The sequence below is a fragment of the Natator depressus genome, chromosome 10 (genome assembly GCF_965152275.1).
Source record: "Natator depressus isolate rNatDep1 chromosome 10, rNatDep2.hap1, whole genome shotgun sequence".
Classification (NCBI taxonomy): Eukaryota; Metazoa; Chordata; order Testudines; family Cheloniidae; genus Natator; species Natator depressus.
The window spans coordinates 55,983,585-55,999,369 of record NC_134243.1 but is presented as its reverse complement, the minus strand read 5'-3'; the positions used below and the strand labels follow the sequence as shown (position 1 = coordinate 55,999,369).

The 15,785-nt window shown below is 38.8% G+C and overlaps 1 protein-coding gene across 3 annotated transcripts in view; it reads right to left on the bottom strand.

Annotated features, from left to right (window-relative positions):
• THSD4 (thrombospondin type 1 domain containing 4) overlaps window positions 1-15,785 on the bottom strand; it is a 600,975-nt gene that overhangs the window by 235,716 nt on the left and 349,474 nt on the right. Inside the window, exon 1 of one of the 3 annotated variants that reach the window (XM_074966232.1) lies at window positions 7,057-7,269. The exons of the other annotated variants lie outside the window; for them this stretch is intronic. Within the exon in view, the coding sequence (XP_074822333.1) occupies window positions 7,057-7,128 (72 nt within the window). The 5' untranslated portion in view covers window positions 7,129-7,269. Of the gene's footprint in view, window positions 1-7,056; window positions 7,270-15,785 lie in introns of those variants that run through there. 3 annotated transcript variants of the gene reach the window in all.

Genomic DNA, 15,785 nt, shown 5'->3' with positions numbered 1-15,785 from the left:
ACTGTGGTGAGGTAGGGACTTGGGTTCAATTCCCTGCTCCACCACAAACTGCCTGTGTAACTTTGGGCAAGTCACTTGGGAAACTGAGGCAGAGACACTGCCTGCAATATTTGGATAAGAGAACTTTCGTACCTAACAGGGGTGCTGTAGATGAGCACATTCATACGTCCCATAAATACAGCAGTGTTGAGGATAAATACATTAAGCTTGTGAAGCATTCAAATGCTACAGTAATAGAGCCACACAAGTACCATAGATAGAAAGGTGAAGGCAGTAAACCAGGCGCAATCTCAGCGGGCGGGGGGGCCGGCACCGTCGGCTCTATGACATGCTGCTTCCACATTTACAGCTTAAAAAGGCATTTGGCCTATTTTTACTGCCATATTAAATATTCCACATGGTCTCATCTCAAGGATAGAACATCTGACACAATGTGTGGGGCTTTTTAGAATGACACCAGAAGATTCCAATGAGCATGCTAAGAAAATTGCGCATACATCCTAGATCAGGGGTGGGGGTGAATTCTTCCATGACAGACTAAATGTCAGTCAACCAGGGAAAATATGTAAAAGGGCCACGGCCTGATGTTTACTGGGTTCTTTGCTTGCTCAAGCAGTCCATTTCTCATAACAGTGAGGGAGAGCATGATTTATACCCTACTGTATGGAAAGAGAGTCACAATGCTGGCATAAGCTGTACTCTTTGGCTGACCTCAGAAATAGACCTGTCAGCCAAGGAAGACTACTACACGAGCAACACAAAACCTGCAGATACTTTTAAAAGAAGGCTGTTAAGTGACTTGGCTCCTACCACCCAACCCAGGAAAGAATTAAAGACGTATATGTATTTTTAGAAACAAAACCCCAGCTAGAAGCTGGCACCATGGACCCTAGCTCTGTCTCAGGATGGGAGAGAGAGTAAGGAAACTTATTCCAATATAATAGGAACTGACAAGAATCTTTGGCCTAAATTTGCACCAAACGGGGTTTTTAGGTGTGAACAAATTAGTCTAATTTTAAAGAGAAATATATTCTATTTATTTTTATCTATGTTTGTACTTCCTGCTTCCGGTTAGAAAAGGGAACAGACATGCAAAGTACTAAGAGAAAGGCTGTTCTCGCTAGATTTTCAGTGCAAAGTTTGCATAGTTCAGATAAACAACTGAACAGAAATTTTTAAGGGCCACCCAGGATGGTTTGCCACAGCAAGCCAACCTTTCTGCTAAAGATATTGGCCACCCACAAAGCGAGGACCTATATCTCCAAGACTTGTGACACATCCAGGGAAATATTAAGTCAGGAACTGGGGTTTGCAGTTCCATGATGTGGGCAAGGAATTGATGCAGGCAGGATCAGCTGCATTCCTGCATATCTCCTCCTATTTTTGAAATCCATGATGCTGTACAAAGCACTCTCTCCTAGCAACAACCTTTATTCCACTCAGCCAAATCAAAGTGTCTGAAACATCCATAGTTCACAAATTGGATCTTCTGTGGTTTCAGAGGGCAGGGATATAAAGACCTATACATTCTGTTTCCTATTTTTGTATGTTCACTTTGCTGTCTTGATCCCCTCCCCATGCCTAAACTCATAGGGGATGATTTAACAACCATTAAACTAATAAAATGTGTTGTATTTCCGACAGACAGCTGATGAAACTAGCCTTTAAGAATGTGGTTAGATTTTCTGTGCTTCATACTGAATGCTGTAGGAAGTACAAAGCAAATGACATCCCATCTGTCTGAACAGAAGTTCTGCTTCTTTAACAAATCCAATTACTACAGTGATTGGAGAAAAAATCCTTTTGCCTGGACACAATATCATCCTAGAGCTGAAAAGGATTCGGAAACAGTTTACAAGCTAGTTCCCATCCATTTAAATGCACCAAAAAATCAGCTAGAAATATACGTTTATGAGTAGTTCACATACAGATGAAAACACAGATGAAGGAGATATTTATTTTACATTTGAGGCTAGGTTTTTTTGCCATGTCTATAATGTACACCTATTTATTGTCGGGCAGACAGAATTTTAAAAATGTTAACTGCAAACAATACTGAAAAAAAAAAATCCAGGTATTTTACTATTTGACCTTGGTTTAGTATCACATAGGTTTGGATGAGAATTTCCTAAGGAGCCCAAGCTGGTTGAATTTCTTTGTAAAGATTTATGCATTTCCACATACATTTTATTTTCTGAAGTCAGTGGTCATGAGCAACATAGGGTATGTCTACAAGCAAAGAAAAACCCGCAACTGGCCCTGCCGACTGACTCATGCTCATGGGGCTCAGGTTCATGGGGCTGTTTCACCTGGGCTCAAGATGGAGCCTGAGCTCTGGGATACTCCCATCCCGCAAGGTCCTACAGCCTGGGCTCCCACACAAAGCCCGGAAGTCTACACAGAAATGAAGCAGCCCTGCAGCCCGAGCCCAGAGAGCCCAAGTGGGCTAGCACGGACCAGCTGCAGGTGTCTAGCTGCTGTGTAGACATACCCTTAGGGCTCCATCCTGTTAGGGAACACATTTGGGTGGACCCCTATGCCAGATCAAGCTCCACTAACCACACAGGTGCTCCATGCAAGTGCAGGAATCTTTAACATGGAACTTATTGTGGGACAAGGGTGTAGCGATTAAATTACAACATATTAAAGCCAATCAGGTTGCAGACCACAGAGATCTTTAATGGGAGAGAAATTCTATCAAACTTCTAATAAATCTGAAAAATAAGACTCAGTACAAGTCATGATTAAAATGCCATGAACAACCTAATGTCTGTCATCCTGTGAGATATTCAATATGCTTTATGAAATCTTCTCTTATATTTCACTACTTAAAGCTTAACTTCCTTGGGGTCAGATCCTCAGCTGGTGCAAGTCAGCATGGCTCCACTGACACCTACAGAAATCAATAGGACTATTCAAGGAGTAGGGTGTGTCTTAGTGTAAGGTGGCACAATTTGGCCTTCCCAGGCTAAAAGCAACTGCCACAATGGAAGAGGAGGCATGGTTTGAGTATTCAGCTGAAGAGATTTAACCCTTACAAAAGTTCAAGAGAGTCCCCTGAAATGTACAAATGTGTACCTTGCAAACTGCAAAGGGGACATTTAAAAGTCTGAGTATTTTGAAATAGAAAGAAGGATGATTTTAATCAAATATGATGCAGTTGTGTGCTGATGTCTGAACCAAGGAATGAGGTAATGTAGAGCATGCTAATGAAGGCTTAACATATGGGCATACAAAGTCCCTCAGAACTACTAAAGGAGAGACTCTCCAGTTGCACATGGAGAATTCCCAGGACAACCTACCTTGCTGAGCCCTGACACACTGGCCCTGGAGGAAAGTTTCAGTGAAAGGGTGGAACTCAGTGAATGGTCACACTGGGAGCTAAGATACAGGACTTGCAAAAATACAGGATTTCAAAAAAAAAAAAATGCTTAAGCATAATTTTAAAAATAAGAGCCAAGCACTGCACTTTCTGCATAAATTCAGATAGATTTAGTCTGCTTCAGTTTTTTGTGGTTTTCTCATTATTTTCTATCCAATGCCAAATAAACTTTACTTCTTTCTTAGTCACAAGAACCAGTTGTACAGTCTGTTGGTGGGGACAACTGCTCCTGGACACCCAGTAGAGAAGGAATAATCTGTACTCTGATCTCCAGAGAGACTAAGAGTCAGGAAGAAGGTAACATTTTGAGCATCCAGCTATGGGTGAAGAGAGTTGCAATTTCCTCGCAAACAGTATCAAAAAGGGTTCTGATACTGGGCTAGTGTGAGTAATGAGCAAGTTGCAAGATTACCCTGCCACATTTCCCTTCTGGATTAAAAAAAAAAAATCTTGATCCTAAAATATCACCTAAAAGACAGGAAAAGTGGAGCAATGCAGTTTAAGTGACATCATGTTGATTCATTCGCTATCCCAACGACTAAAAACAATCATGAAATAACCAGACAAATACAATCAGGAATTCTTTAAGTTTCACAAAGGAGGAAATTGTAACAGTTGGATTTTCATGATTTTCTCGAATGTTTACTGAATAACCAAAGGAGCATGTATTAGAATGCAGGAAAGAACAAGTTGGCAAGAAAAAGACCATCACATGCTGATGTTTTTATGAGCAGACCTTTAACAAATACAAATACACACACACACACACCCCTACAAATGGACCCTAACAAATTCTCAGCCATGAAAAACACACCACAGACCGTGAAATCTGGCCTCCCCCCATGAAATTTGGTCTTTTGTGTGCTTTTACCCTATACTACATAGATTTCATGGGGGAGATCAATGTTTCTCAAATTTGAGGTCCTGACCCAAAAGGGAGTTGCAGAGGGTCACAAGGTTATTTTAGGGGGGGTCGGGGTATTGCCATCCTTACTTCTGCACTGCCTTCAGAGCTGGACGGATGGAGAGAAGCAGCTGTTGGCTGGGTGCCCAGCTCTGAAAGCAGTGCCCCACCAGCAGCAGCACAGAAGTAAGGGTGGCAATACCATACCATGCCATCCTTGCTTCTGTGCTACTGCCTTCAGAGCTGGGCAGCCAGAGAGTGGTGGTTGCTGACTGAGGGCCCAGCTCTGTAGTCCGCAGTGCAGAAGTAAGGATGGCAACACCATACCATGCCATCCTTACTTCTGCGCTGGTGCTGGCAGTGGCTCTGCCTTCAGAGCTGGGCTCCCGGCCAGCAGGCGCTGCTCTCCAGCTGCCCAGCTCTGAAGGCAGCGCTGCCGCCAGCTGCAGTGCAGAAGTAAGAGTAGCAGTACCGCAACATCCCCCCCCCCATACAATAACCTTGTGACACCCCACCACCACCCTGCAACTCCTTTTAGGTCAGGACCCCTACAATTACAACAGAGAAATTTCAGATTTAAATGGCTGAAATCATGAAATTTCAGATATTTAAAATCCTGTGGCTGTGAAATTGACCAAAATGGACCTTGAATTTGGTAGGGCCCTAACTATAAAGCAATAGAAACATTTGTAGAAGTAAATGCAACACTTTAAATCAGCACACTATAATACGGGCTACTTTTTAAAATGGCTGCTCACTTATTTTCCCTCTTTTTATTTCCTTGTCTATCCAGTAAGGGAAAAATCCTAATTGAATAAGTTTCCTAGAGAGATAATATTTATGTAGCCAAGATCTGCAGCTGCAGCAGAAAAATGCACATGATTATCCACTGGTCTCTGGCAACTCACAGACAAAGGAACTACTCCATTGCTATCAGACATTGTGTATTTTAATTATTATATGGCTTTCATAATGAGACATATAATTTTATTCAAAAAGCAGATGTCTCATTACTGTAGTAAAGCATATGATCAATGACAACTCCAATCCCCTTTTCATATTTACTCTGCAATATTAGCTGAAAAACTCAAGTTAACAGTACAGCAGTGTTAAGTATATGGCATAAGGATTACAGTTCTAAAACATTCCACATTGCACTTCTACTGCAGCAATTCATTTCCAGGTAAGAACACAGCATTGCTTTTATTTTACTCACTAACAAGGACAATTGGCAGGCAACACTGCTGCTGCAGTAGATTTACTGTTTATATGGATCTCTGAAGACCACATGTGCATGCAATGTAACAGAAATATTTTCCATAGGAGCCACCACACATTTCAAAGTCCCTGCACCCGGGTAAGGTGAGTCCATCTATCATTTTCTTTACTCAGTGACAATCAACAGGAAAGTTAAAACCTCAGTGACAACTAGAGGGCAATGATTAGCTTCTAGTCACTCTGAATGTCCACCCTTTTAAATGCCCTGAGCCTCTGATGAAAACTTCCCCCACCTTTTTAATTAGATCAAAGACTGCATTTCCCAACACAAGATTTCATTAAAATAGACCTTGTTTCTGGAATCACAAATATTACCATTCCTTTTTTAAACCACTCTGAAAGCAAAATGCACTCTCTATCTAGAACTATAAGCTAATAACCAGTGCCAACCCAGCAGCAACTTAGATGTGTTTTCAGTTCACCTCCACTTTCTTTTACCAGGGAAAGTAATAAGGCTATGAGAACCTTCTGACACGAACAACAGAAGTCAGAGCTTTAAAGCAGAAATCACCATCCTTCAGAAGATTTAGTTTTCACTTAGCTCTTTTGCATACTGTTGACATAATATGCAAAAGAGATTAAAGAAAAGAGGCTTATTAAAGAATAACATATGCATTTTAAAAGAACAAATGGATAAATATGCATCACATTTTAGTTAGGGAGTGGGGAGAGAAGAGTATCAAATGTATCAAGGAGCGGGTTTGTTTTTGCCAGTGATTTCAATAATAAGGATATTTCATATCTATATAATGATGTTTGCTGAATTCTTTCCTAAATGGAAAATGACTATTTTAAATTTTCTGCTTCAATGCGCAATAAGGGCTTGATGTAAACTAGGCTGATCTGAGCAAAAACCTGGAAAAGCGCATTTAGCAAATGAAGCAGCAATTTCAAATGTACAGGAATGACTGTTTCATTCCATCACTTAGAATTCTCATATTAATAGGAATATCACAAAATCCCTTCAGGGATACCACATATATTCTAAAACAGGGATAGTTTTTCCTATCTCTTATGTATTATTCTAATAATTCACACACATTGAATTCACACCCATATTATAAATATACTCCATACAAGGAGACTTGCAGTGTTTTACATAAGAAAAACACCAAGTAAAAACTTTTTTCAATCATACATCTTTCCTGCAGAAAACTTGAACTTAACATTGTATATCATCAACACTACAGATTATTCTAAACAGTATTATATTTTTCTACATATTAGCAGAGAAAAATCCACAAAACATGGTGTATCCTCTGTGCGACAATTAAAATCAAGCTGGCTTTCAATAGGTAGTTTCATTTTAGCAACTACAGAATTCTGCAAACAGCTATTTTCATACAGCAGCAGACAACGCAAGTCTAAAATGTAACACTTCACATTAGTCTTACACAACATAAAATCACTCACAATCCCTGTTGATAGATAGAAGAGGAAATTAAATTCTGACAAGACGATAATTTTTGACAAGACTTTATATTAGGCTTACCTCTCCCTCAGGTCTTGCTAACACTGCTGTTTGAAAGTAGAGCAATGTTAATATCAGGTAGCTGACAAACATTATTACCCAAAGTTAGAACTACCCTAAAGGAGAAATCCCTCTGCCAAGTACTAACAGCTAGCAGATGCACTTGTGTCTCAGTATCACAGCCCTATAGTTCTGCTGGGCACCACTCTCTCTCCTTCTGACTCACTGTACTACCAGGAGCTTTGCTCTCAGCCACTGCACTGAAGACAACTGGTAAGCTGATCTCTTCATGTAATGACTTCTCCCTGCTGGGGGAGGGGGCTCGAGACAGCAATGAGCTGGGGGCTGCAGTTTGTATAAAGCAAAGAAGGGGAGGGACAGAAATGGTCAATGCCAAGTTATGCATCTGCTCTGATTCATAAAACAAGCTAAAAGGTAACCTTTAATACACAAGGAAGCCTGTCAATGCCTTATTGACTTAGGTAGGCATGATTGGAGAACAGAGGCTAAAGCAGTGCAAAGATGCCTGTTGATGCTTAGACAGCAAGAGCTACTTTAAAGCTGCAGCATGTCCCTTTATTAAAAAATAAATATCAAAGCAAAAGCTAGCAAAAGCTAGCAAAAAAAATCAACTAAAACACTATTCAGAAAACTACATATAATCTCTCAGTTTACAAGGAGCCTTACATCAGCACAGCATTAGAGCACAAATGCTCCAATCCTGCAAGGGAATGCAGTCAGCACCATAAACTTTCATGCCTACTTCCTAGGAGTTGAGGGTGCTCATTACCTCTCAGAAGGTGCTTCCTTGCTTGCAGGAATGGACTCTATAGAAAGATTAACGGGATCATTTATGGTAAATCTTGAGCACCACCACCAATATGCAATCTCTTCTCTCATTTTCATGTAGACAGCAGATCAAAGAAATTTTGATTTAAAGTGATAAAACCCCATCAACGATAAACTGCTTTGACCAGAATTACAGAGTTTCAAAAATAAGGGAAACAGAGAAGCTTTTTGTTTGCTTTGTTTTTAGCTGGTGATCATGACATTTTCAAGCAAATAGTAAAACAAACAAATATGGAACATAGCTTTAGTATTCGATCTGCCAAATAGACTGCTATATGTCTCAGAAACTAGTAAAGATGCACAATACGAGCCATAAAGGATGAAGTGGTTCCTTTTGTTTAAACATGCCTGCAGTTCTCTGTAGGGTGCTCTTTTTTGCTGTCATCAAGAAACTAATACAAAATATTTACAAGACATGAAAATACAGTTCTGAAGTCATATTGACTAAATGCACCACACTCAACAACAGAACAGAACAATTATGTAACGTTTAAGAATTTATGGGACCTCTAGATCAGCCCTAAAATTCCTCTCCTTCCCTTTCTCATTTTACTTTCTTCTAACTAGTGATAAAATCTTGAGAGTTGGCAACACAAGTCATGTGAGATCTGGTGTTTTCCTTAAAGCTCCTGAAGTCAAGTGATTACATGAGAATCTGAGCTTTCATTTAAAAATGCGTTTCTACCCCTCATGGTAGCAGATAAAAACTCAAAAACATGTCTTAAGTGTAACCTAAGGTCTCAAAATCCAGAAGGCAAAGAAAAAACAACCCTAATTTATTCTTTTTAAAAATCTCATGGTTTTTATGCTGATTTTATGATTTTGGGGGGCTTGACTCATGATTTTTGAATTCTTGGGGTTTGCAATATTGTAACTTTTCATTTGATCCTGTATCTGTTTTGTACCTTGGTTTGCTTCATCCAGTCTCTCACTCCCCCTCTTTTTTAAAAAATTAATTTATTTACAATATTTTGTTTGACATTTAAGTCCACAACAATCCTTTCCTCTCTCTACCCTAAAAAGGAAAGGTAGGCATATCTGGCTTCCTTGCTTTAGCTTTCAGACTAGTGCCCAAGTAACAATCAAGTACAAGTATATTTATGTAAAATGAAGCTTGAAGAATTGTAAATAAATAAATACAGTCAGACTATTAAAAGATAACAGAATACTGGTATTCTTCTTACTGGTAAAGGGCCAGATTCTGCTTAACTGTACTGAACAAAACTGCAACTGAAGTCAATGGGAATTTTGATCAAATAAAGGCAGCAGAATTTTCATAAGAACATAACGGCCATACTGGGTGATATCAATGGTCCATCTACCCCAGTATCCTGTCTTCTAATAGTGGCCAATGCCAGGTGCTTCAGAGGGAATGAGTAGAACAGGAAATCATCTTGTGATCCATCCCCTGTCGTCCACTCCCAGCTTCTGGCAATCAGAGGCTAGGGACACTCAGAGCATGGGGTTGCATCCCTGACCATCCTGGCTAATAGCCATTGATGGACCTATCCTCTATGAACTTATCCAGTTCTTTTTTGAACCCAGTTATAGTTTTGGCCTTCACAACATCCCCTGGCAAAGAGTTCCACAGGTTGACTGTGTGTTGTGTGAAAAAGTACTTCCTTTGGTTTGTTTCAAACCTGCTGCCTATTTACTTCATTGAGTGACCTCTAGTTATTGTGTTATGTGAAGGAGTACATAACATTTCCTTATTCACTTTCTCCAGTCAAGATTTTATAGACCTCTACCATGTCCCCTCTTAGTCAACATTTTTCCAAGCTGAAAAGTCCCCGTTTATTTAATCTCTCCTCAAATGGAAGCTGTTCCATACCCCTAAGTCAATTTTTGTTGCCCTTCTCTGTTCCTTTTCCAATTCGAATATATCTTTTTTGAGATGGGGTGCCCAGATCTGCACACAATATTTAAGATGCAGGCATACCAAAGATTTGTATAGAAGCATGATGATATTTTCTGTCTTATTAACTATCCCTTTCCTAATGTTCTGATAGCTTTTTTGACTGCCTTTGCACATTGAGCAGATGTTTTCAGAGAACTATCCACAGTGATTCCAAGATCTCTTTCTTGAGTGGTAACAGCTAATTTAGACCCCATCATTTTTATGTATAGTTGGGATTATGTTTTCTCATGTGCATTATTTTGCTTTCATCAACAATTGAATTTAATTTGCCATTTTGTTGCCCCATCACCCAGTTTTGTGAGATCCCTTCGTAACTCCTTGCAATCTGCTTTGAACTTAACTATCTTTAGTCATTCTGTATCATCTGCAAATTTTGCCACCTCACTGTTTACCCCCTTTTTTCCAGATCATTTATGAATATGTTGAATAGCACTGGTCCTAGTACAGATCCCTGGGGGGACACCTCTATTTACCTCTCTCCATTCTGAAAACTGACCATTTATTCCTATCCTTTGTTTCCTATTTTTTTAACCAGTTACTGATCCATGAAAGGACCATCCACTCTTATCCCATGACTGCATATTTTCCTTAACAGCCTTTGGTGTCAAAGGCATTCTGAAAGTCTAAGTACACTATATCCACTTGTGCCCGTTTGTTGACCCGCTCAAAGAATTCTAATAGATTGGTGAGGCATGATTTCCCTTTATGAAAGCTATGTTGACTCTGCCTCTACAAATCATGTTCATCTATGTGTCTGATAGTTCAGTTCTTTTCTACAGTTTCAACCAATTTGCCTGGTACTGAAGTTAGGCTTATCGGCCTGTAATTGCCAGGATTTTCTCTGGAGCCTTTTTTAAAAACTGGCATCACATTAGCTATCCTCCAGTCAGCTGGTTCAGAAGGTGATTTAAATGATAGGTTACATACCACAGTTGTTCGTTGTGTAATTTCATATTTGGCCAAAAGTTATTTACATATAGTCAGTTCACCGACCTAGTTCCCAAGCCATTATTAACAACAGGGAATTAATTGGCGAATTTCTAAGGGTCAGTTCAGTTCTCAAATGTGCAGTTGATGACAAAATCTGAACCTAAGGCCTTGAGGGGATGTCATGCTCTGGGAGCAAGAAGGATTTCTGTGCAGTGTAAGGCAAGTACTAGGAGTAGAGCTGGCCAGAGAACGACAATTCTGTTTTGGGACAACTTTTGAGATTTTGACTTTTTTCCCCCCATTCCAATATAGAATGGATATACAACTTTTCAAATGATCTTGAGAAATGTGTTGAAATGTCTATTTTCAGATCAAAAAGGTCAGTTTTTCAATTTGTGTTTTTCTCCCTTCCTCTTGTCCAAAGTTACCAAAGAGCCTTTTACCTCAGAAATCTTCCCAACTGTAAAACATTTCAGCGTTGATGAAGCAGCATATCTCGACAAAAATATATTTTATCAAAAATGCTAAAACCAGTTCTAAAAACCAAAGTTCTTGCGTGGAGCAACTCCTAGCATATCCTGTCTTCCTATTAATAGAACTTTCATTTCCTCTGATGCAGAGAATGTAGCCCAGCAGATGATTTTAACAGCTGGAACAAAATTTTAAGGATGAAATTGGAAATACTCAAAGTGTGAGTTCTCATTTTGGTAAGAAAACAAATCTAAAATTGCATGATTTTTGTGAAAAATTTTCTAATTATCCACTCAGTTGTGGAAGTTCACTTGAAAATGAGTAAATTTTCAAGCTTAAGTGATTTTGCAGGAAAAAAATGTTACAAATTCACATTTTCATGAATCTCTTACAAATATCCCATTTAAAGAAATATTTTAAAAATAGTGAAAAATGTCCACAATTTCACACAGCCCTATCTGTGGGTAAATCAGGTGTTTGGGTGGCATCTGTAGGCAGCCTGGAGTACTAGGTAATTCTATCCTAACCCACAGATAAATGCTAAAATAATTTTTCAAAACCCTGAATTTAAAAATACATTTGTTATTTTATTTAATAGTATTTATAGGGTTTAAAAAATACTTTGCCCCTTACAGTCAAACAGGAGAGTCTACTGATTTTTATGGGGCTTGTATAACTTGCAAATGCTTTTCTTAAATAAATCAGGGTCAGATTATTAAAAATTGTTCATCCACAAACCACCTCGTAGTGTAAATGGTATCCAAATGGACTGCCAAGCAGAGGATCCAGGTTTGGGTACCTAATCATCTATGCCAAGCAGAACTGGGAGTAACAGGGAGGCAACATACTCAGCTCCAGGAGATGAAGGATTTACTTGAGTCTCTCATATGATTCCCTTCCAGAGAGTAGCATTAACCAATTTCAGAGAAATCTGCACCCAACCTCTTCAGCTGGAAGCAGACCTGTTAGAGTCTTGGAGCACATATAGGGAGCCTAGAGGATTCCTACAATAAAGAACATTAATCCTCAGCTAAAAGCCTCTACTGAGTAAAAGTAAAGTATAGGAGAAAAAAAATTATCTGTCTACTCAAATAAAGTGGAAATGAAATTCTTCAGCAGTTCAAATATGTTGGTCCAGATCATCCCCTGGAAATTCATGTGCAGAGTTACTTCTCTAGCAATAGAGGAGAGGAGAGAAGATGATGACCTTGCAGAAATGCCCCTCCATAAGTATTCTCTGCAAGTCTCTGCAAATTCTGGATGCGAGGTCAGAGGTGGGTGAAGCTCTCTGCAGAACTATGATTTACAAAGTCCCTGGAAATTTAGGTTGGAGGTAATACATCTTGGCCTTCTATTACCTCCCTCTGGGTCCTCTCCGTAGCTGGTAGTGAGCTGCAAAAGGGGACCAGACAATAGCAGAGTTGCTGCAGCAAGAGGTGGCAGCCTAGCCCATCACTTCTGAAAACTGGACCACGCAATTCTTTGGAAGGAATAATTATGCTTATGGTAAAAATCATTTCAGCACTGTCTAAATCTCTTAATCTCATGAACACAGCACTTTTAATTAGAACGTACATGGAGGAAGGGATGGTTTAAGTCACCATTTTATGGTCTCTAAGCTAAATAATCACAGGCTTACAAAATGCACCACCAAACTGACATCTCAGTAAAGATCTGTCTTCACAAGTACTTGTGTGAGTTAATTGCCCATGGCAATGTGTCTGAACTACAAATGTCATATCAGAGGAGACTTAGAATACGTTTCCACCGAAATGCTGTCAGAGAGCCCAACTTGTCCTTCACTGTTTTCATGAAGACCTAAACATACCATGGGGGGAAATACTGAGCAAATTTTCACACAATTATATCTAACAGAATTTTTACACAGGAGAGCTCTTCTTCTGAGCCTTACAACTGCAGGGGACTAGTTACGTGAAATAAAAACTTTTTATGGAACAAATATTGGTGTTTAAATGTTACAATGTGCCAGTTGGTCCATAGGTTACAAACTAAGGCCTCAATTCTGCAGCTGCTGTATGCGGATTTACCTTTGTTCCTGCATGGAGCCCATTGAAGTTAACAGCGTTCTGGGTGGGCAGAGTGTGTCTGTCGGCACAGAATAACTTCCATTATTATGGTAAACTAATACTGTTTGCACAGAAGCATAGCTCCTTTTCTAGATGTCTGGTGAGTAAAATGGTGATGAGCACAAAAATTAATACCAGTTTTTTGCTATTGTCATCACAAAGCGATATAGCCACTTCACCCCGTCAATTTTTTTTTCCAGTGTCTTACAATATACTTATCAGGGATGGCGTTTTTATGAATGGGCAGAGTGAATTGTATTCCATATCCATCTAATTACATTTTTAGTAAAGCCATCTTATCTAAACTGAAGTTGGTAGACAGAATTTCCTCCAATCCAGATGCTGACATTTTGTGCATAATTTCTCTCCTCCCACCCCACTTTAAAAAAAATAATGACTTAGATAGACACAGATAACATGGTGACTGGGAGAAAACTCAAGAAACAGACTTCATTAAGAGTGTCGGATAAAGAAGAGAAAAGCAAGTGCTTAAATTCTTGATAAAAATCAGTAGAGAAGCCATTATGTTAGGGCATCTTGTTTGCTTTGTGGCCCTGAGTATTCACTACTTTTTCAAGGTTAGTTTTGCTTTTACATTCCATTTTAGGAAGCTCAATCTTATTACAGTAAAATGCTTTTTAAAAATCAGTAATTTTGAAATGGAGTGTAAAGATTGTTGTAGAAAAGATCAAATTCTGCAGCGATAGCCTTTGTAGAGCCCTTTCACTTACCTCCATTACCTTTTATAAGTGCATTCCTTAGTTTCATAAACTAACACCATATTACTTCATATTTTTTTATATTTTATCCACCTCAGCTGACTACGCTGCTATGCATTTTACAGTCTCACCCTCAGAGAGCTAGACAGGATCACTGAAAACTTTCCTGAAATATCTTACCTTACCAAAAAGAATCTCGTGGTATAATGATCCCACACACATGCACCAAACTACACGAATGATACTGAAAGCTAAAACATTTGAAACAGTTGTTCTAGAAAATTGTGGCTTATTTTAACACTGTTATTATAAATATTAAAGGTGTTACCATTTGACCAAATCTCTATTGTTAAATGGCATCACTGTACTTTATTAGTGTACGGTACTAAGATCATGAGAAAATTATTTAAAAAAAACACAACTAAAGGTCAAATTAATGTCAAAGGCCACAGTCTTGCAAAAATATATGTACATGCTTAACTTTACATATGTGACTAATTCTACTGATTTAAATAGGGAGAACTCAAACGCATAAAGTGTTTGTGGGATATGGGCCTTAGTTAGTCACGTGTAAATCCAAAGTAACCCCAAACCTATCCTCCTGTAGCTGAGGTGAGAATCTGTCCACAAAACTCAGTAACCACTGGATCAGAAACTACATAAAATAATTTGTCTAGTAGAGAAAGTTGTAGTTTAGAACTACTAAGCCACCTCACATTTCAAGTTTTGCAGCAGTGGATGGAGAAGCCAAAGTACTTTTCTACTGGAGGTAAATAAAAAAATGTCTCCAGACCAGCACAAACTCCTCTTCTAATTTGCTTAGAACCACAGAAATTTAGCACCACAATTATTTTAATTATTTTTTTCAGAGATATTCTCTAGAGTAACGTTTCAGAGTAGCAGCCGTGTTAGTCTATATTCGCAAAAAGAAAAGGAGTACTTGTGGCACCTTAGAGACTAACAAATTTATTTGAGCATAAGCTTTCGTGAGCTACAGCTCACTTCAGTAAGATTCTCACACCTTCTTCCCACTTTAATGAGAAAGGCATCAGATTACATTTCCTTTCAGCGTAATTTCTAACTTTTGCTCTCTGAAATTAACGAACAACAAAGTAAATCACACAGGATCTAGCTGCATAATTACTTTCCCCTTAAAAATACTAAGCTTCATCTTTGAACAAATTGACTGCCAGCCCCAGGGAATTTCTAAATCTCAATTAGTTTATGGAGTTCACTTCCTGGCTGCCCCCTGAGAGAAATAAACCACTGGGCCAGGTTCTCCAAACTTATTACAAGCTCTCAGTTTCCTTAAGCTCCAGATCCCTAAGATTTTCCATAATTTCAACTGAAATCATAAACAATATGCTCAGGTGAAATCATACTTCATTGCTTCTTTCTATTGTGGCATATTTGCTTAGAATGAAGACCACCTTTCTAACATGAGAGTAGCAGTAAACCCCAGAAGCTTAATTAATCCCATACACGACAGTCTAGCATTAAAAAAAATGCTAACAAGCTTTTCTGCTATTGAAAGTTATTTTATTGGTGTTGACATGATATTTTAAGTATATATTTGTACTTCCCTCCCTCTCCTACAGCTTAAATTTATTATTTTAATTTTTCAGTATAAAATAAAGTGACTCTTGTGTTGAGGAGAAACCAAGACAACCAAATAATAGTTTCTGTTATTAAAGGAATGACTGATAAGTGGACAATGAATATCCCTGTAATATTTCAGTGTATTCAAAAAGCACACAAGAGTAGAAAAATAATTAC